The sequence below is a fragment of the Erpetoichthys calabaricus genome, chromosome 2 (genome assembly GCF_900747795.2).
Source record: "Erpetoichthys calabaricus chromosome 2, fErpCal1.3, whole genome shotgun sequence".
Classification (NCBI taxonomy): domain Eukaryota; kingdom Metazoa; phylum Chordata; class Cladistia; order Polypteriformes; family Polypteridae; genus Erpetoichthys; species Erpetoichthys calabaricus.
In genome coordinates this window covers 94,613,075-94,634,249 of record NC_041395.2, presented here as the reverse complement: position 1 = coordinate 94,634,249, position 21,175 = coordinate 94,613,075, and the positions used below count along the sequence as shown (strand labels likewise).

The following is a 21,175-nucleotide window of genomic DNA, read 5'->3' as shown; positions in this document are numbered from 1 at the left end:
GCTTTCATTTTCAATGAAATGAAAAAAGCTCTCCAAGAGAAAACCTCAATGAAGAAGAAACAGTTTGCACTATCTAAAAAGGAGAAACCCTCATTTATAAAGGTTTGCTGCAGATGACTTAACTGAAAATAAATGAATAGTTCCTGTGTGTATAATACATATTTATCTATTTTACTTATGCCTTTATTCCAGCAACTTGCAACATCTAAGGTACAATTTGTTACATTACTTTGGTTTTTTGCAGCACAGGCAGGTGAAGTGACTTCCTCAGGGTCACACAGTGGTGTCAGCACCAGGATTTGAACTGACAAGCTCCGGGTTTGCTGAAATATTACTGAAGAATGAAAAAAAAACAAAAACTGGCAAATGGGGCTATGCATACAAATGTCCATCCATCCATTATCCAACCCGCTATATCCTAAATACATGAGCCAATCCCTGCCAACACAGGGCACAAGGCAGGAAACAAACCCCGGGCAAGGTGCCAGCCCACCGCAGGGCGCACACACCCACACACCAGGGACAATTTAGAATCGCCAATGCACCTAACCTACATGTCTTTGGACTGTGGGAGGAAACCGGAGTACCCGGAGGAAACCCAGACAGACACGGGGAGAACATTCAAACTCCACGCAGGGAAGCGAACCCGGGTCTCCTAACTGGCACCTTTCACTGCACCACCATACTGCCCGCATACAAACTTAAAAGCTTTAAATAAAACAGAAATATATACCTTTATTTTTACTTCCTTAACTTGTGGAGGGTGTATCCTGTAGCAAAGCCCTAAGTTTTTTCATGAAAGCCCCTTTCAGTCAATAAGCCTTAAAAACAGGTGTAAAGCTAAACTTGCAGCACCGCTAATCAATTACACTTGCCTAACGCCTCTCCTAAGGGGACATACTGTGGGATCTGGGCATCCGTCAAAGCACCAATCAGAGGCCCGATTAGAAAGCGGGAAGCTGTGATTTGTCGTCTCCCTTCCATGTAACAATCACAGCCTGTGTTACAACGCACTATGTATGTATGTATATATGTATATGTGTGTGTTTATTTATGTGTGTATATGTATGTGTATATATATATGTTGATATGTGTATATATATATATATATATATATATATATATATATATATATATATATATATATATATATATATATATATATATATATGTATATATATGTGGATGTGTATATGTATATATATGTATATATATGTTTACATAACCTCTTTAACACACTACTTCTCCGCTGCGAAGCGCGGGTATTTTGCTAGTCATTAATATACAGTAGTAAAGGGAGAATAAGGAGTGGATGAGATAAGAACTCATTCTGAACATGCAAATATTAAAAAGAGGAGAAAGAAGTTTCCACCCCATAAAAGTGGTAAGTAGACTCAAATTCAACATACACAAAAAAATATATCTATAGCTTTAGGAAAAAAAATTACATAAGTGACCTAAATTGCCTTTCAGTTTTAAAGGATGAATTATGAGAAAAGATGAAAAGAGCTAAGCCTTAACAGTTTAACCAAAATTTGATTAAAAGGTAACATGATTGACGTGTTTAAAATTATGACGGGAATTAGTCCAGTGGATCGAGACTGTTATTTTAAAATGAGTTCATCAAGAACAAGTGGACACATTTGGAAGCTTGTTAAGAGTAAATTTCACACAAACATTAGGATGTTTCTCTTTACCCAGAGAGTCAAAGACAAATGGAATAAGCTACCAAGTAGTGTGGTAGACAGTAAGACTTTAGGGACATTTGAAACTGGATGATGTTATTTTGGAAGAATTAAGTGGATAGGACTGTCGAGCTTTGTTGGGCTGAATGGCCTGTTTTTGTTTAGATTATTCTAATGTTCTAAAAGTTCTCTTTTAGTATTTTTGTACATTAAAAACACAGTCTTTTACATAGCAATCAGGAAAAAGCAGATGTAATCATAAAAATATCAATATGATTTTATAATATAAATTATTATATAATTCCGTATTTTTATAGTGTGTAAGGGTGTGTTAACAGAAACAACTTTGATGCAATTCAGACCCAGGTAGGCAGAAAAAACGAGCTAATGACAGACACACATTAAACCGAAGAACACTTGAACAACACGCAGTATTCTAGACATTAAGCTATCAAGGTGTGCGTAATCCATATCCTGCTAACTACAAAGACAAACATGTCACTGAAGCAATACTGAATATGTTTAATTGCAACAAAACATGACCAACAATTATTTTTAATAATAAACATTTTATTTTGGAAAAAAAAAGAAAATGGTGATTTAAATATGTTCATGTAAATTACATTTTAAAAGTGAAAGAAAAGCAAAAAGTATTCTGCTTCAGTATGCATAAATAAAGGGTATTTCAGGATTACATTTTTAGTATTAATGTACGTGTATTTTATTTTGTATGAAAATAAACTGTGATTGCAGTATAAAGGCAGATAAAACACTGGAGGATACGTTTAGAAGCAATGTAAATACTTCAGTTCTATATACTGTACAGAGGTTCAAGATAACATGCTACATTAGTCTGAAGCATACAAAAACTAATATTATGAATACAGCACTGTCTTCAGAGAAAGCATGATTTATGAACAGACATCAGTGATCATGTCACAAAACATTACATTGTAAGCACAACAAATAATTAACAAATGCTTTAAAATAAAGGATGTCAAGACTTAACTAAATTTCCAAAAAAAAGGTAAGATTTCAAAACACTTCATTGACTCAAAAAAATTACTGAAATATAACACATATGCATTTTACAATCAGAATAATCCCAAATGTATACAGCAGTAAAATTAAAAACATCTGTCAAATATAGCAACAGTTGGTGGGCTTGGAAACCTGCATGTATGTTTGTCTTTCTGTAATTTGTTCTTAATCCACATTTAGACTGATCACACATCTAAATAATTATTACAATGATCCCATTATCATTGGGATTTGTTATGTGCTTTATTTGAGCAGAATTACTAACACTGGCAAAGGAAAAATGAGTAATAGTTTAAATATAAAATCTCTGAATGCATCTTTAGGATGATAATTTGGTGTTAAATGAAAATAGGGAATACTTAACAACTGGGCTATTCAATAATTTTGTTTTTTCAAGGATAGTTTTGGCAGTTATGGATAATACTGGTAACGAGATCTAACTATGGCATTTTGCAACGCTTGTTGATTTTTAAATTAGTTGCATTGACTCCTAAAATAACAGATTTCCTACATTAAATATTGTAGGGGTCACAGACTGGAAAATTAAGAATCATATAACAGAAAGTCTATGGTAGCTCAAAGCATTCTTTTGTTATGAACTTACGTAAACTGAATGACTTACTTCAAAGCCATCTGCTGTATCCTGCAAATAATTAGATCTGTGTTTTCTGTGCATGTTGAAGATAATTTAAACTGCACAGTTTCAACATACAAATAGTGAGAGTAGGAATGCAGATTAAGAATCAAAAGAGCAACTATATGCAGATGTATCCTAAAATATGTTTAATCAACCTGAGATAATAAATCATTTATACTTTCAGTAATAATACTCTCTAATGTCAAAAGAGTAGCTTAAGGAGAACTGTAACAGACATTATATTCGAGTGGTTTTCTTTTATTCTTATTGTATATTTCTCATTCTTTTGTCAGATGTTTGGGCAGAGGAAGGCTTTCTCCCCATGTAAGAACAAATGGCTTGACTGCTGAAATTATTGGTTTAGGAGAATTTCAGCATTGAGTTATGAAGAATGATATGATTAGTATCTTAAAAATAAAAACTCCTTAAAAACAATACTAAAAATAAAAGTTTGCGAATACTAGTATAATTTCAGTACATTTTCATTTATACAACCTCTTTAAAGGTGCTTTGTAACAACAACCTTTTTAAATTAAGTTTTTTCAGAAGATCACTGTCTTATTGTAAGACTCACTTTGGTGAGATTTATGTATACATCAGTATTTATCATTTAGGAGACATTAGTTGGTTAAAACTACTTATTGAAGAGCAATAGATAATGGACAAATCAAATACTTTAATTTTTAAATATTATAAAACTCTTGATTCAAATTTTCCAAATTCATCTCTTTCTTCTTTTTTTACACTTGTCCCAACTTTAGGTCTACCTTTGTGAAATCAAACATGCCAAGTGAAGATTAATCCAGTATTCCACATGCCCTGTAAAAACAGGTGTGTTCTGTTATGCTCAAGGTGCCTCATATAAATGATTGGACTTTGTTATTGCTTATGTGTATTAATTCAGAATCAGTCACTGAACTGGACTGACTTGAGCTACTCCAATCCATTTCCACTTATATCAATGAAATTTGTGCTGTAACATGCTTTTACTACATTTGTCACATTTTAACTGTTATACCAATGGACAGCACTTTGGTTTCCAAAACCAGATTAATGACACAAATTTAGTATTTGCTGATTTGGTTCCAGCTGTAAGGTATGCAACTTTAGCAGCCCTGCTAAATGTGCATCTTTGCAATCACGTGCTTCCATTAATGTATTACATGGCATATCACTAAACAGACGTTTTTGATATACTTTATTAAAGCACAAGGGTAAATCGTCTATGCCTTTATGAAGTGAACCACATAAATGTCTCACCAATGTGTATGCTTTGAAAGACCCAATTAAATAAATTGTGTTTTTGAATGAACATATGGAGCAGTATACTGTATTTTGTCATTGTGGTAAACTAGCCAGAGGTATAAAGACATCTACTTGATTTGAATCTCAATTTTTAGCTAAATCAATTGAGACTGACATGGCCTGTGTGGGGTTTTCTCCAGGTACACTAGTTTTCCTCCCATATCCAAAGACAGGCAGCTTAGATTACCTGATGACCTTCTGTATGAGTGTGCTCAACGGAGGCACCCTGGCAAGAACTGCTTACTGCCTTTTGCTCAGAACAGCTAGATGAGGCACCTGCTCCTCACAACCCTGGACTGAATAAGATGGTTAGAAAATGGGCAGATGGTTGAATGGACAACTGCAAAAAATTTCCATGACAATAAAAACAGAAATGCAAAGTGTACACTCCTTCCTAAGGTCAATTGTTTATATGTATGGTAAAGCATTAAAAGGAATTAATCTTGCTACCATTTTTAACTAATTCAAATCTGTGATACTACAAGATACATAAGTTACAACTAACAGCTGAGTGGTCACATCACTACACTCAAAAGGCATACATAAAATGTGTATTATTGGTTCTGAGCTAATTTCAAAGCTGGGTAAAGGAGGCAATAATGAAAGTTTTTTTTTCTTACTTTAAAGAACAGTGAAATTAGGGTTATGATTTCTAAACAATATGCGTAGTGCTACAATTCAAAGTATGTTAATTATAATGCAAATCTGTGTAGAATGAACAGTTGGAGAAACTTATGCATTTTGAATTTCCACAATAAATATAAAATTGCTTAGAGTGTGTCAAAGATGCTTGAGGTTTTTTATTTAATCCAACATTGTCATGCATATTTGATGTCAACTTCACCTGTACTTGAACATTTAACTGATATTCACTTGTTTTGTCTGCTTCTTACAAAGACGCAACTCTAGAAATCTGTATTTGGTCCTTACCTCACTGTGAAAGTTTAAGAAATGTTTACAGAACTCCACTCCTTATATTTCCTTTCTGTCCAAAGTATTCTGTAAAGTTATAGGTGTGTCATTGTAATCTAAAGAGAAACTGCTAATTCCATTATTACCTGTGATCATTTAGCACAGTTAGAAAAAACGGCAAAATTTAAGGGCTAAATGAGGGAATTAATCAAATTTTGGAAAAAAAAAAATAAAAAGAAGATAATTTGATTAAAAGTGGGAAATTCACAATGATTATTAATGCTGATTATGTAAAACTACAAAAAAAAATATTAGACACATGTCATTCTGCATTAAAGTTTGGAAGATATTAGTAGAGAAAAGCCAAGCAAAATGACACCTTTTATTGGCTAACTAGAAAGATTACAATATGCAAGCATCTTGCCTGAAGAAGGGGCCTGAGTTGCCTCGAAAGCTTGCATATTGTAATCTTTCTAGTTAGCCAATAAAAGGTGTCATTTTGCTTGGCTTTTCTCTACATTCATAATGGCTAACACGGTACAACACCCTAGTACTACAGAAGATATTAGTAAAATTCATTGCAATGGCACATTTTCCCATTCAACTATTTATTTAATTAAAACTAGTTTCAAATTTTTGAAAATAAAAATGATGTACTGTTGCAGGCAAAAGAAACAAACAGGAAAATAAGAACTAGTTCATCAGCAAAAGTACAGTAAGTAGAGTTCATTAGCTAGGACAACATGGTACATATAATATAAAAGTGACCATGGTTAAGTATAACATAAGTTAACCAACCAAACAGCCAACTTCTGGGACAGAATCTCAGAGACATTCTACTAAATTAAAGGTGAACAGTCATGTTTTACTATCTTAATAGCAAAAGGTACTCTATAATGTGGGAGTGTAATTGCAGGGTGGAATGAAACAGGATTTTTGGTATAAAAAAAAAAAAATTCACCAGAAAAGACTGGAAAACTTGTTTAGTCATTAGATTTATAAAGTGCTACTACTCTAAGCGCAAACATCACCAATGTGCAGCATCCACCTGGATGATGGGATGGCAACCATAATTGCGCCAGGATGCTCATCATACATCAGCTATTAGGTGGTGAAAGGGTGAGAGATAGTGAGCCATTTAGGAACAGGGAAGCATTGAGCTGGTGGAAGAACTCTAATCCCAAAATCTCACTCTTTAATTTAATATTTAAATTTTTAATATTTTAGTCACTCTTAAATTAAAGAGTGAATATTAAAGAGTGAATATTAAATTAAATATTGTTTTTTTTTTTTTTTATCAAGATGCTGCTGCTGGAGTATGTGAATTTCCCCTTGGGATTAATAAAGTACTCACTCTATCTATCTATCTATCTATCTATCTATCTATCTATCTATCTATCTATCTATCTATCTATCTATCTATCTATCTATCTATCTATCTATCAAATATCACAATAGCAGAACGAACTATGATGTGCATGTATTATCCATCTCCTATCCTGACCCTTCAATATTGCTTTTATGCAACTGAAATTGTCTTTTATTACATTGTTAAAGTGTGTTTCCTGAAATCATAGCCGATGAAACATTAACCTTTTCAGAATTGCTACAGGCAGATGAGCATGAAACCTTATTCTGTATGAACATGATCACACCAGTACTCGGTTTAAGGTTAAGAGAAAACATCTGAATTTGGTCCTACACAGATTTCTGTGATATACCATAAGACCAGCTAAAGAGGATTCTTGAACAGTTTTGTTAATGCTCATTAGTGTGATAGGGTTAAGAGAAATTGCAAAAAACATTTGTAATTTAAGTACACTAAAAGACAAATAGTAAGCAAAACAGTGTTACTACTTAAGATGATGAACATCATTCAAAACTACACAGGACAGCAACAAGAAAATTTACATTTGTTATTCCAAACAAAACATTCATTTTTGATTTTTGTTCTGAAGATGTCCATAATCATATGATTCAGGCTGAAAGTTAGAAGAATTCAGCAGAAAAATGATCCTTAGCAATTGATTAAATCTATCTACAATGGATTGTGAGAGAAAAATACTGTATTCTGGAATGACAAAGTCCAGACTACAACTTGATTGAAATATTTTGTCAAGACCTAAGGGTTGTCTTTAACCCAAAACACTCAATAATTCTGGAGTAGTTCAAGCAAATTTGTAAGAAAGGCAGATGTAAAGAAGGAACATTTTTGTCATAGGCTGGAATGTACTGACGAAATAAACGATTTTCTTACTTCTTCCACATTAGCTAATTAATATGAAGTAATTTTTATTCTATTTAGCATATCTTTTTTTTAAACAATAAATAGAATTTCAGGGTATACAGACTTTTTTCTTTTGAAAGGGAAGGTGTCATTTTGATTCAACAAGAAATTCATTAATAAAAAGTAACAGTTTTACAAGTTCTCAAACTCTCAAGTAGGACTGTACATCTACTTACAAATCAGTTTGTTTACAACAAAAGCTGGCAATAATTTATAATAAATAAACGGTAGCACTGAAGGTATGATAATACAGTAACCAAGTTTGGAAAAAAGACCACAGTTTTAAAGGTAAAAGGTGATGGCAACAATCTGAGCATTTGTGTTAAAAAAAAAAATAACTGTCATTACTGGTGAATCAAATACACATTATATACACAGTTTGATTATTTCCTATACATATTCCATTCTATGCTAGATGCTACTATGTAAATAAATTACATAACTGAACACTACTCAGGTGGCCATTTAGGTGGTTGTTGATTTTTTTATACATCCAACCGCAGCTTTCAGTCTCTCTCTGTAACGTCTTGCCCTAAAAATGAAACAGGGTTAAGTATTAGGACTTTAGTTTCCAAAACCAAGGCCTTTAAGTTTCTTCAAATAAAATTAAATATTGGATTTCAGAATACTTGTATTTGTAGAAATACTAATTTCATATTGTCATCACTCTAAAGCAAACAAAGTGCAAATATAGGTTTAAATTGTTGTTTTTCAAGTTCTCTTGTCATCAAATTAATAGATTCTCTAGTGCAGACATTTGAACTACAGTGCCTATACACACATATACATACACACACACACATACACATACATACCACTCTTACACTCAGCAAATGCTTTTCATTTATTACTTACTGATAATTCTGCTCAAATACAAGTGTCATTTATGGATTTCAACATCAGAATTATAATAAAAATTTAAATTTAAATTATGAAGAACTTAATTATTTACAGAGTTTTTCGGGATCAGTTAATGTTTAGATCAACGGAAAATGTAGCTTCTGGTGGAAAATTAGTCAGTAACACCATAGAATATTGAATTAGCATTCATCAGAAGTGGCTAAGAACAAACTGCACAATATAAAATAAGTCTTTTAAAGATGATATAAACCAATGAAAAATTACAGTTGCATAGTTCAAGAGCTTTATTATTAATGATGATAATTTATCCTAGTAAAATGCTTATTGATTGTGCATAGCTGACTACCTAAAATCAAACAGTGACTCATTTGCTGTATTCATTCAAATACATTATTCAGTTGCGCGGATTAAAATTTTGGAATCATTAACATTTTTAGTTATACAAATTCTAATCTATTTTGTGTATAAATATAACTGATAGATGATCCAGAGGGATTTAAAGGTTGTTCTTATAACAGCCTTATAACATTGATATTAAGGCACACTTGATTCACTGAAGGGACTAGCAGTTCTGCCTTCTGGTCTCCAATTGGTTCCTTGTATCCAATCTGTACACTGTGAGAGTCTGCTGCCACCTGTCTGTATGGCAATGTTACAGGAAAAAAAAAGGACCCTAGGCCAGTCTCCCATTTAAGGACACAATACCTCTGGACAGTTTTACTGTCTTCTGGAAATCATGACACACTTTTTCCAAAAACCAAACTTTTTCTCAGGTGGTTTGTCTGGTGTCAGGTTCACTTTAAGAGTTTCACTGGACTTTCCTCTTTTGGTCTCCAGTGTGAAAAATATTTGTAATTTTGTAAAGTTGGAATGCAAAAGAAGTCAAAAGGGGGATTAAAGTACTTTACATTCAATCACTTAGAAATGTGCCTGTTGCTTAATTGAGATAAATGTCTTTTAAAAAATATGTCCTCATCTTCCTCAAAATTATGCTCCCTGAGTCAAGTAAAAAAGGTGACTTGAACAGAGGCTGGCGCATAAGTGAGCCGGGCCCTGCCTGACTCCCCACTCCCCTTGTCCTGCAACCTCTGTCTCGGATTAGTGTGAGTATATCTCTTCTGCAAGCAAACTATGATTCTTAGCGTGATGAGAGAAGTTGCAAAATCATTTGGAATGTTCAAGCAAATTGTAGAAAAAAAATACCATTTAAATCTGTTAAGTAGTTCTCTCGTTCGCTAGCGAAGCAGAGGTAAGGTATGCCCCAAGGCTGGCTCATGAGTGAGGAAAGCCCTGCCCCCCTCACCTCAGCCCACTGCATCTCTCTAAGATTTGTGCAAATAAATTGGTGCCGCAAGCGAACTTTGAAACTTAGCGCCATTAGAGAAGTTGCAAAATCAACCGTAATGTTCAAGCAAATTATAGAAAAAAAAAACCAATCTAAATCTGTTAAGTAGTTCTCTCGTGAAAAGCGGACAGACAGACAGACGTTGGATTTTATATATATGGAGATACCACATTTAAACACATAGTAGAAGGCCAATCAAGGAGCCTATTTGATGTTATCCAGCCAGTTGTGAAGGAGGGCACTGCTTGATAACTTCCTGGCTGCCTGCCCTTCAAAACAAGCAACAAGGCTCAAGCAGTAATCCTTTGATATAAATGTCAATTTGTCAATGTCAATTTATTTATATAGCACATTCAAAACAACATAGTAATGCTGTGGCCAAAGTGCTTTACAATAATAGAATAAAAGAAACACAAAACAAATTAACATAAAACATAAATAGAAATAAAATATATGAACATAAAATAAATAATAAATAGAAGTAATGTTATATACATAAAAAATAGAAGTAATGTTATATAATCACAAAGAGGAAACCATCAGTATTACTGAAGGTCATGGAATGCAAGTGAATAGAAATGAGTCTTTAGTCTTGTTTTAAACAGTTCAATTTTAGATGACTCCTTTATGTGATGAGGTAAAGCGTTCCACAGGCGAGGCGCAGCAGCTGCAAAAGCCCTGTCCCCCTTGGTTTTACACTTGGTACGAGGGACAACCAGAGACAGCTGACCAGAAGATCTAAGCACTCTAGATGGCTGATGTAAAACACACAGTTCAGATAAATAGGCAGGAGCAAGCCCATGGTAAAGATTTAAAAACTAGCAGCAAGATTTTAAAATCAATCAATTCAGCCAGTGTAAAGAAGCTAAAATAGGAGAAACAGAGTCATACTTTCTTGCCCCAACCAGAAAGCGAGCGGCAGTATTTTGGACCAACTGTAACCTGTGTATCAGGGATTTATTAATCCCAGAATACAGCGAGTTGCAGTAATCGAGGTGAGAAAAAATAAATGCATGAATAGCTATCTCAAGATCCCTATAAGATAAAAAAGGTTTTATCTTACTTAATAGACGAAGTTGGAAAAAGCAACTCTTGACTACAGAATTTAATTGTTTCTCAAAAGAGTTTTTGTATTGTCTTTTGTATTGGAGGAATTCTCCTAGCCAGGCTGCTTTGTAACAAAATAACTGCAACCTTAAAAATGAGCTTTCTGTTCATAGCCATTTGCACCAACCTATTCACACATGAGATTTGAGGTGATTTATGCATTTACACTCAAAGATGAAAATGTGATCTAAATGAAAATATGTGGTGCAAGTGAATAGATTTGTTGCAATGTCTAGATGTAAGCAGTAATCATGAAAGGTTTTAAAGTTGAGAATAACTAGGAAATCTTCAATCCTAAGAAACAGATTAAAGGAACAATATGAAAGAAGCACATCATCACCTCTGCCCTTCAGGATTACACCATACTTTACTAAGCAACCTAATTCAATGAACGAAGAGAAGAGAAAGTAGCATATAAGGAGGACAACAGCTCTACCTCCAAAAGATAAGAAACTATGTTTTAAGAAGGGGGCCTTTTTCACAAAATTCACAAGTAATGTATTGATGGACAAATCCACTTTGATTTTAATCCCCTTGTCTCCTTTCCAAAAATCTATTTTTTGTATTGAACTGATTGAATATCTTTATTGTCACTGCACAAGTACAACAACATTGGATGCCATCCTATCAATACAAAACTACACTACAAAACATGTATCTATATATAAAGATTTATAAAAGTGATGCTAAAATTGGAAAAACAAAACAAACATCAAATTTCACAATGAGACATTTTTCACATTCTACTGGTATTCATGGCATAATTTGTTCTCTTTAAAGTTTCACCGTGGGAGCATCATTTTGTGTACAGTCACCGCTTTTGGGTAAAAGCTATTTTTTAGTCTATTTGTCCATGTGTTGTTTTTCATGTCTTGAAGCATCTGCAGCAGTTCAAACAGCAAGTGACCAGGATGGGATGGATCTATAATTATGCTCCAGGCCTTTTTCAAGCAGCAGGTACTGTAAAGATCTTCTAAGGACTGGAGAGGACATCCGATGAACTTCTGGGCAATGGTGACGATCTTAGTAATGTGAAAAGCATGACACATCAAAATCATCAAAAGTGAAATAAAGGATATACATTTCTCATGGAGGAAATTCATCATAGTTAAATATGCCAGCTGTTTTTATATATAACACTGGCTTGCTTGTTTTTAATTAATGTCAATATGTTTTTAACAAGTTAGAATGAGCAAGCTAAATTATCTGAAATCTTACAAATTGACTGTATTTGATTTATGTTTTTCGTTTAGCAACCATCTACCTTTGTATTGTTTCAAAAGGTTTTTCAATGTTCATTGCATATGTAATTCAGTGTTAAATGTCAATGACGCTGTGAGAGCAGGATTAGGAAACAAGGAACCACATACACTTCAGCCTATTTTATGTATTTTTTTTTTTTAACAAAAGTTGCATAAACTAGATGCTTGTGAAATGGGACATTTTGTGCTATTATCGTTAACAAAATTCAGGCTGCATGTAAACTAGTTATTTATGACATGTGCTGAAATAAAATACAAAGCAAGAAGTGGTTTTAAACTTATGATTCATATTGTTAGTAAGATATATAAAAAAAAAAAGTTATTACACTACAGTTCCGTTAAGCTATGTAAACTAACCAGGAGCAGGTGCTGTCATGTGATAATGTTCCATTGAGAAGGGACTTGCTGTGCAGTTTTTCCAGTAGCACAGACTCTTGCACATAAACTACATTTTAATGGCCATTTCAAAAACCAATTCCTATGTTAGCATGACAACTACAAAGATGAGGCACATCATCAATAACAAAGGGGCATGTAGACTATGTAATTATCAAATTTGAAATGCTGACTGCAAACATTTTCTGCCACAGTGTATAGCAAATTTTAGTTTGTCGCCTCCTTTTGATGACTTGGATTCACTCTTTTCTTCTGTGTTTCATTAGTGGTAAATCCAAAGAAAACTCAGGAAAGGATGTTTTTATTTAGAATCTGAATACAGAGCAACACTACAGAAGTTCTCCTTTTGTAATTTTGTTACTGGTCTGGACAATCAGAACATTATTTACCACCTGACCACACATCCCAGAAGAAAAAATACAGAAGTCTAAAAAGGGCACATGGAATTGAATATGAAAATGAATATTTTAAGTAAAGGCTATTAGGATAACTGAGGTTGAAGAAACGTGGATCCCTAGGTCACCGTCACATAAAATTCTTGTAAGAAAGATTCTATCAGAATTGGAACATGAAATGCAAAAATAAAAGACAGAGAGCAGTATGTCTTGGAATGCATTCTAGAAGTGGAAAAGGCTTGGTGAAACTCATAGGACAAACAAGTGCCCTTGTGTGCCTTTTTTGTTTAATGTTTGCCACTTTAATTAAAGTTAAATTTAAAGTATTGTACAAAAGTTGGGAATTTCAGTGTAATAAGAACACTTCTATTGAAAACTGATCGAAAATATCTGCAGTGACATCAAAGATTTATTAGACTTTGCATCACAATTTAAACACATTGTGAAAAAGTATTTAGAAATTAACACATACAGTAGGATGCAAAAGGGCTTTCCTGGTGTCTATGTTTTTAAACTATATGCATAAAAAGTAAAGATATACAGTTTAAAATGATTAAAATTGTTACTACAGTCAGGCTCATGTAAGCTGCAGGAAAACTCAAAAACTTGTGAAGAAAGGATTTAAAGCTGGCATCACATTACTTGACTTCAAGTTAGAGACAGTGTTGCACTTAACGACTGCAGTTGCTGGACCTCTTTCATTTGAGGCTGTTAGATAACCAGACTAAGTATCAAGGGGAAGATGGATCACATTTTTTTCTCTCACACTTTTTCAGCACACATGAGTAATAGACTTGATTATTAAACTTTTACTGCATGCGTTTTTAGTTTAAAGTTAGAATGAATACTTTTAATTACGCCTACATTTAGGTATTATGTGTCAAGCCAGTAGCCATGTGAGATGGAGATACAACATGTTGGTGGAGGTAGCTAAATGTGCACTACTGTCACTGAAGAGGCTTAAATTGTCATAATAATAAAAGTATAAACAGAATTATGATTATTTTTCATTTGCATTAATGAGATGTATTAAACAGCACTTGGGGACTATAGGTTTAAGAGTGAATTCGAACAGGATCAGAAGCTGAACAATACTTTTAGGCTACCGGAGACATGTTTAGAAAAACTGCCCTTTGAATCAAAAAGTAGATCAGTGGTATTGACAAAACTGTCTCAAACTATGTTGTGGAACTTTGTACCTGTAAGTTTTAATAAAGCAGATAACACAAATCAAAATTACGAAAAGGCTGATGTGTAAAACCAGATCTGCAAACCAACACAGCTTTGCAAAGCATCTTTGGAGTAACATAACACGAAAAGGAGTATGAGGTAGACTAAATAGCTGTTCTTTTACAATCAAACCTCAGCCTTTCCATTTGAATAAGACATCGTTCTAGTGATGCTCAGTCGGGCAGCCCTTCTTCGTATGACACTCATGTTCAGATTAAAGACTACATACTGTATAACCAAAAGATTATTTTGTATTGTAAAATGTTTAAATAATTTCTTGTACTTAAAGGACTAAATGAAAGCAAAGAAAGAACAGGCAACAGTGCTTTAGAGTCCTTATGTTCAGCAACTTGCCATCTTCATTATTAGCCTGAGGAACAACATTACACACTCAAATTGCTCTGGAGTGCAGTGTGTTATTAAAATAAAAATAATAATTCCAATATGTTAAAACAGACAACATTCTGCTGCAGACCTTATGTACAAAACATACATATTCTTCCATTCATCCACAAATTTACTGAACTCACTTTATCCAAATTAGGGGTGAGGAGACTCTGAACTTGTCCCCGCAGCGCTGAGTACAATAAAGAAACCAACCATCAATTGAATAACAGTCAGTCATAAGTCATAGGCATACATATGCAAACACTCTTTAGTTGGACAAATTAGGAGTCATTAGTTATTCTATTGTGCATTTTGGGACACAGGAGACAAATCCCAAGTAGACTGAGAAAAACGTTCAGACTTTATACATATGAAAGAAGTGACTGTATGAGGAACCCCACATTAAGGTGGTGTGAGGCTGCAGTGCTAACTACTGTACAGCCCCATATGAAACTACTATGACTCAAACATGTTGATAATATAAAATCAAGCTACTGTTGCCTGTGTGACTCAAATGGTATTCAGTAATGGGGAAGAAACATCCCAAGATGATTTTTTTTTTTTTTTTTTTAATTATGATTTACTTAAATACTCATTAATGATGCATTTTATCAATTACTCCTCATGGAACTTTGAGATGTGTTACTGAAAAAAGCAGTTTCTGGGGTACAGTGCAGTATTAGTATATGGGCGAGTTTCAGTTTAAAAGATTAATTAGTGGTGATGGTGCTGAATGTGATTTTTTAGTCAAGTAAAATCATACAAAAAAGATCCGGGTTAAGGGTTGAAGAATCTGTAAGAATTGCCATGTGTAAATAAATTCCGTTGCTTTAACTAATGAATTAATCAACTGATAAAATATATTACTAATCAGTTTTAACTTTGCCACCAGAGGTAGATTATGCCACTGCTGCCTTTGCCAAGTTACTCCTTCTGGCCATGAAATAAGACCTCAAAGACAATGAAAACCTTTGGCAGCTATAACAGAACCAGTACCAGACCACTGTACAGCTGAGCCACTGATATAGACACTAAAATATACCACAGCATTTCACTGACTTACTAACTTGATGTGAATTTTTGAAATTGGCACAACAAAAACCAAGTTGTCGACGGTGTTCATTAGTTTGTTTTTTGAGTAGTAATCTTGTTCTTACATTGATTGACTGATGAAATGACCTTATTTTGTGCTACTTCCATGGCATAATATGCAGCTTGGAATTAGTGTGACAATTTGGAAACCAGCCATCTTGCAAATAGTCATATCCTCCGAATCACTCAAGGTGATCATGGGAACTTCTGCAGGCTGAATATCAAAATATGTTCTTCTAGTCCATAAGCTTCCAAACAATGAGGTAAATAAGAAATGCTTTTCCAATCCAAGGAGGATGCAGTGATCAGATTAGAAATGCACATTGTGACACTTTCCTCTACCCCTGCAAGGTCCCAACTGACTGGAGTTTGATTGATTCTCTTTAATAAATAGTTTATAAATGCTTCTATTGTAATTTAATTAAGAACCTTTACATATTCTTTTTTTTATCAGAAAAGGTTTTATTTGCATTATTGAATTATTTATTGCTACTATTATTATTATAAGTGCAGTCTCTTTAAGAGGAACTCCTAACGAGCAGCACCTTCATGTCAGGAACCAATGCTTCCTACTAATCAAAAGGAAAAAACTACAGTGGTGCTTGAAAGTTAGTGAACCCTTCAGCATTACCCATATGCTTTGGGCCTGTTTTGCTTCATCATGGACCAGGCCAACTTGTCATTGTGGACGGGAAACTGAATTCTAAATTATACCATCTGTCTGTGGACTACATCTCAGGAGAGAAACTAAGTCCTGCAGCAAGACAAAGACGCCAAGCACACAAGTCAATCTAGCAAACAGTGGTTGAAGAAGAATAAAATAAATATTTTGGAATGATCAAGTCCTGACCTTTAACCCAACAAAAATGTTGTGGAAGGAAGAGAAGTGTGCAGTTCATTTGAAAAAACCCAGCAACATCCCTGAGTTGAGGCAATTCTGTATGGAGGAATGGGTTAAAATTCCTCCAAACTGATGTGCAGGACTGATCAAGACCAACTGGAAATGTTTAGTTGCAGTTATTGCTGCAAAAGGGTGTCACACTAAATACTAAAAGTAAAGTTTTACATACTTCTGCCACTCACAGATATGTAACACTGGGTGATTTTCCTCAATAAATTAATGGCCAAGTATGATACGTTTGTCTCATTTGTTTAGCTGGGTTATATTTTTAGGACTTGTGTGAAAATATGACGATGTTTTAAGTCATACTTATGCAGGAATATAGGAAATTCTGAAGAGTTCACGAACTTTCAAGCACCTTTGCAAGTGATTGACAGATCAAAAACTGAATTGAACACAATAAAAAAATACTACTGTTTAAGCTCTCTTTATATTTTTTTTTTATCAGTCTTTTTTCCAAAAATCAAGCTAGGCCAGGAAAATGTATATTTCATTCAATAAGTACAAGAGTGTATGGCTTCTTGCAGCATAATTTATTATTAATATGGTTAAGACAGACAAGCTAGAATCATGAGTTCGAGTTGTGCCTATTGATTACATGAAGGCACTGTTAGCTTTTTTTTTTTAATTTCCAAAAGAATGCATTTATACAGTAAATGTACAGATTTTGCTACCACACAATAATACAACCCCAATTCCAGAAAAGTTAGGACACTCAGTAAAATTTAAATAAAAACAGAATGCAATGATTTGCAAATCTTGTAAACCCATATTTTATTCATAATAAAACATAGAAAACATATCAAATGTCGAAAGTGAGACATTTTACCATTTTGCAAATATTTTGAATTTGATGGCAGCAACATGTCTCAAAATCGTTGGGACGGGAGAAGCAAAAAGCTGGAAAAGTAAGTGGTACTAAAAAGAAGCAGCTAGGGGAACATTTTGCAACTAATTAGGTTAATTGTCAAAAGGTCAGTAACATGACTGGGTATATGGAATTGGGGTTGTATAATTGTACTAAACAATACTTATTTTTATAATTTAACATGACATTCTCACATCCAGTTAATTGAATTTAAAGTCCCAGAACCTATCATGGCAGCACTGGGCACATAACAGGAACTGGCCAAGAACACAGTGGCAGTGCATCATTGGGCTTCACTCAGCTAAACTAACATGCACATCTTTTAGGTGTGGAAAGAAAACCAGAGTACAAAGCGAATATTTTACACAGACATGGGGATAATGTGGAAATCTAGGATGCTGGAAAATGAAGCGTTGAAGGCTAATGTGCCTCTATGCCATCTCATTTACATGTTAATCAAATTTCAATGTTTTCAAGGTTGATTGTGCACTCAGTGCACTGAGGTTAGTGATAAATAACACTAAGACGGAGTATGGATGCTAAGATCTTTAGTAACAGGCTGTTAGAAATGAGAAGAAATACTATTCCTTTCTGATACATTCTGTGTATTCCATACTCAGTTTCCATGTCTTACCTTATTCTTGCCAGTGCTCTCTCTCTTTCTCTCTCTTCTTCTGTCTTTTCACGCCGCCGCCAAGCAGCTGAACGGAGTGCTTGCTGCCTCTTGTACCTCCAAACAGAAAGAAAAGCTTAACACAGTAAACTCCTATGTATCTTTAAATGACACTTTCTTGTTAATAAATGGTAAATTCTTACTCTTCATAGACCCCATTTCTTTGTAAGCTCTCTCTATACCTCCTTTGTCTCAGGGCAGCTCTAGAAACACCTTGCTCTGGATTATACTGTTCTGAAAGTGCAGTGTTCTTTGTTTTGTTAGCACAAAGGGTAAACCTGCAAATCAGATTAATTTTTATATGAACTGTAATGCTTAAACTATAATGTAACAAAATAAATGTAATTTTAAAGATGGCCAGATACATGAAAATAAGATAGGAAAATTACAAAACAAAAAATATGGTTACTACATGCAAAACAATTTTATTAAAATAACATGATTATACAATTACTACTATGAATAAAAATACTAATTTTACGTATATAGTACCTTTCACAGTTCAAAATGAGATGTATAAAACTTACAAAAAGCATAACATAAAAAGCACAAAACATTTTAGAAATAAAATGCATGAAAAAGATAATTAAATAAAAAGTTTGCTAAAACACAACCTAAAATGTATTTTTGAGATGATTTTTAAAACTATATTAACCTAGTACCCGAAATGATTGTAATGAAGGAGTACTAAATCTTTCCTACAAAACAAAAATGCATCCTACAAACATAATTCAGTTCCCTATAGTTTCTCCTTTCTTCACTAAATGAATATTACTACAAAGTAGCTTTAAAAATCAAGAAACTGTGCCTAAACATTTAACAGGGCATTCATATAACAACACCTTTATAAATGCTACATAAACACTGGAAACCAGTTTATATAATTACAATATTTGAACAATAAAAAGACAACCCTTAACAGAATATAACCTCCCTCATTCTCTGCCAGACACAGGCTAAGACCTAAGACTGCACCAGGATTAGAACCAACCTGTGACAGAAGTTTTCAAACACCTGTCCCCTTGTCAACATAAGGAACATTAGAACAATGTTGATGAGAGCAGGCCACTCAACCTAACAAGCTTGCTAATCCTATTCAGCTAATTTCTCAGAAATAACATCAAGTTGAGATATGAAAGTCCCTAAAATACCACTCTCTAGTTGCTCGTCTCTGGACTTTCTCTATCGGGGCTATGTCATTTTTGTAACATGGAGGCCAAAACTGCACACAGTATTGCAGATGAGGCCTCATTCCTACATTTTGTAGCTTAAACATAAACCTCTTTTAACTTGTACTCTACACTTCGAGCATTATAACCTAACATATTATTAGCTTTATTAATGGGTTCTGTAAACTGGAAATAGAAAGTGACAAGTCCACTACTCTTCCTAGATCCTTCTCATAAGGTGTACTTTCAAGCTACAGTCCTCTCATTGTGTTTTGAAATATTACATTTTTATTTAGTACATGTAATAATTTACATTTAAGTAAATCTATTTAAGTTTTATCTGCCAAAAATTCAACAAAGTCTGTATTTTTGTCCAGGTTCGTTTATAATGAAAGCTAAAGCTAATTCTAAATTATCTGCTATTCTACCTAGTGTTACTGTTTATGCAAACTTAACCAACTTGTTATGTATATTATTTTCCATGCTCTGTGTTATTTATTTTTACCCTACTAGACTACTATTAATACCTTTGGAGCTACCAAAGCTTATGCTTCTTTTCAGCTTAACAGTGGCATTTAACAGTGGATGGAATGCTTTTGTTCAATGAACACTTTACTGTATCAGAATCAGAAAACGTAAGTAATTTCCTTTGGGATTAATAAACTGTTACACTACTAGCTTACAGTTTTGTTTTACTCAACTGGAATAAGTGACACGGTTTTCTCCATACTATCTAAAGCTGAAAAATGATTAAATGTAGTGAAATGGGAACAAATAATAAATTATTCAGTGTGTGGTAAACAACTAATAATTGCAACTGACCAGTACTCTATAGAACTAACAGTTGATATGATTAGATATAAATTTAATTAAGCTCTAATTAGCTACCTGTTACTATCTTTCACACTTATCTTTGTTTAAACTGATCTGTTTTTAAACTATTTTTAAATATAAACTGATCTGTTTTTAAACTATTTTTAAATAGAGGACAAATATAATTAAAAATCAACTTTTTGCCAATCCAGTAAACAGTAACTCTTAACAAATGGGTAAATACAAAAGCATGACTTAATTTGTCAGCATCCAATGAAAAAGGGCTAGAAATGAACCTATAAAATGCTTAAAAAGTGAAAAAACATAAAATATCTTAGAATGATCTTCATATTCTTGGGCTCAAGCTAAACATGGTGAGGTAAACTGAGAGGCTTGCTCAAACATTTTTTCAGTTTTTAGAGATGGACTATAAGTATCAGAGTCTTGCTTGTATTTGATTAAAAAGCATTTTGTTTGACAAGCACCTGGTAAGTGGAAGTTGACCATCTATATACTTTTACACTACAGATGCAGATGTGAGAATAACCAAATATCAACTGATTTCCATATGCTCATATGATTACAGCAACTGGAAACATCTATACAGAGAATACAAATGGAGCAAGTATAGAACTTTGAGAAATACCACAGTCAATATCACATACAGTTCTCTCATGCTGTCTGAACAGCATGTTAAGGTCTGCAGTCTAAAATTCTGTACTTACTTTACAGAGCCCTATAAAAACACTGGAAAAGTTAAATCAAAAGTATAATTTTAGTGTATGAAAATTAACTAGGATTTGTAATTA

The 21,175-nt window shown here is 33.6% G+C and overlaps 2 protein-coding genes across 5 annotated transcripts in view; one reads left to right on the top strand and one right to left on the bottom strand.

Moving 5' to 3' along the window:
* Positions 1-3,764, top strand: part of LOC127526683 (cadherin-related family member 4-like) — a 65,479-nt gene extending 61,715 nt beyond the window's left edge. Inside the window, exon 13 of the mRNA XM_051922810.1 lies at positions 3,657-3,764. The gene's annotated coding sequence lies outside the window, so the exon portion shown is untranslated. The remainder of the gene's footprint in view (positions 1-3,656) is intronic.
* Positions 1-21,175, bottom strand: part of LOC114646149 (uncharacterized) — a 53,547-nt gene that overhangs the window by 23,182 nt on the left and 9,190 nt on the right. The window contains exons 4-7 of one of the 4 annotated variants that reach the window (XR_003715279.2): positions 18,528-18,662; positions 18,346-18,441; positions 7,034-8,399; positions 5,121-6,771 (exon numbers count right to left, since the gene is read on the bottom strand). Coding sequence is in view for 2 of the 4 variants with exons in the window: in XM_051922813.1 (XP_051778773.1) it covers positions 18,346-18,441; positions 18,528-18,662 (231 nt within the window). In the remaining 2 variants the exon portion in view is untranslated. Of the gene's footprint in view, positions 1-5,120; positions 6,772-7,033; positions 8,400-18,345; positions 18,442-18,527; positions 18,663-21,175 lie in introns of those variants that run through there. The other 3 variants (XR_007934115.1, XM_051922813.1, XM_028794161.2) reach the window with 3 other exon arrangements.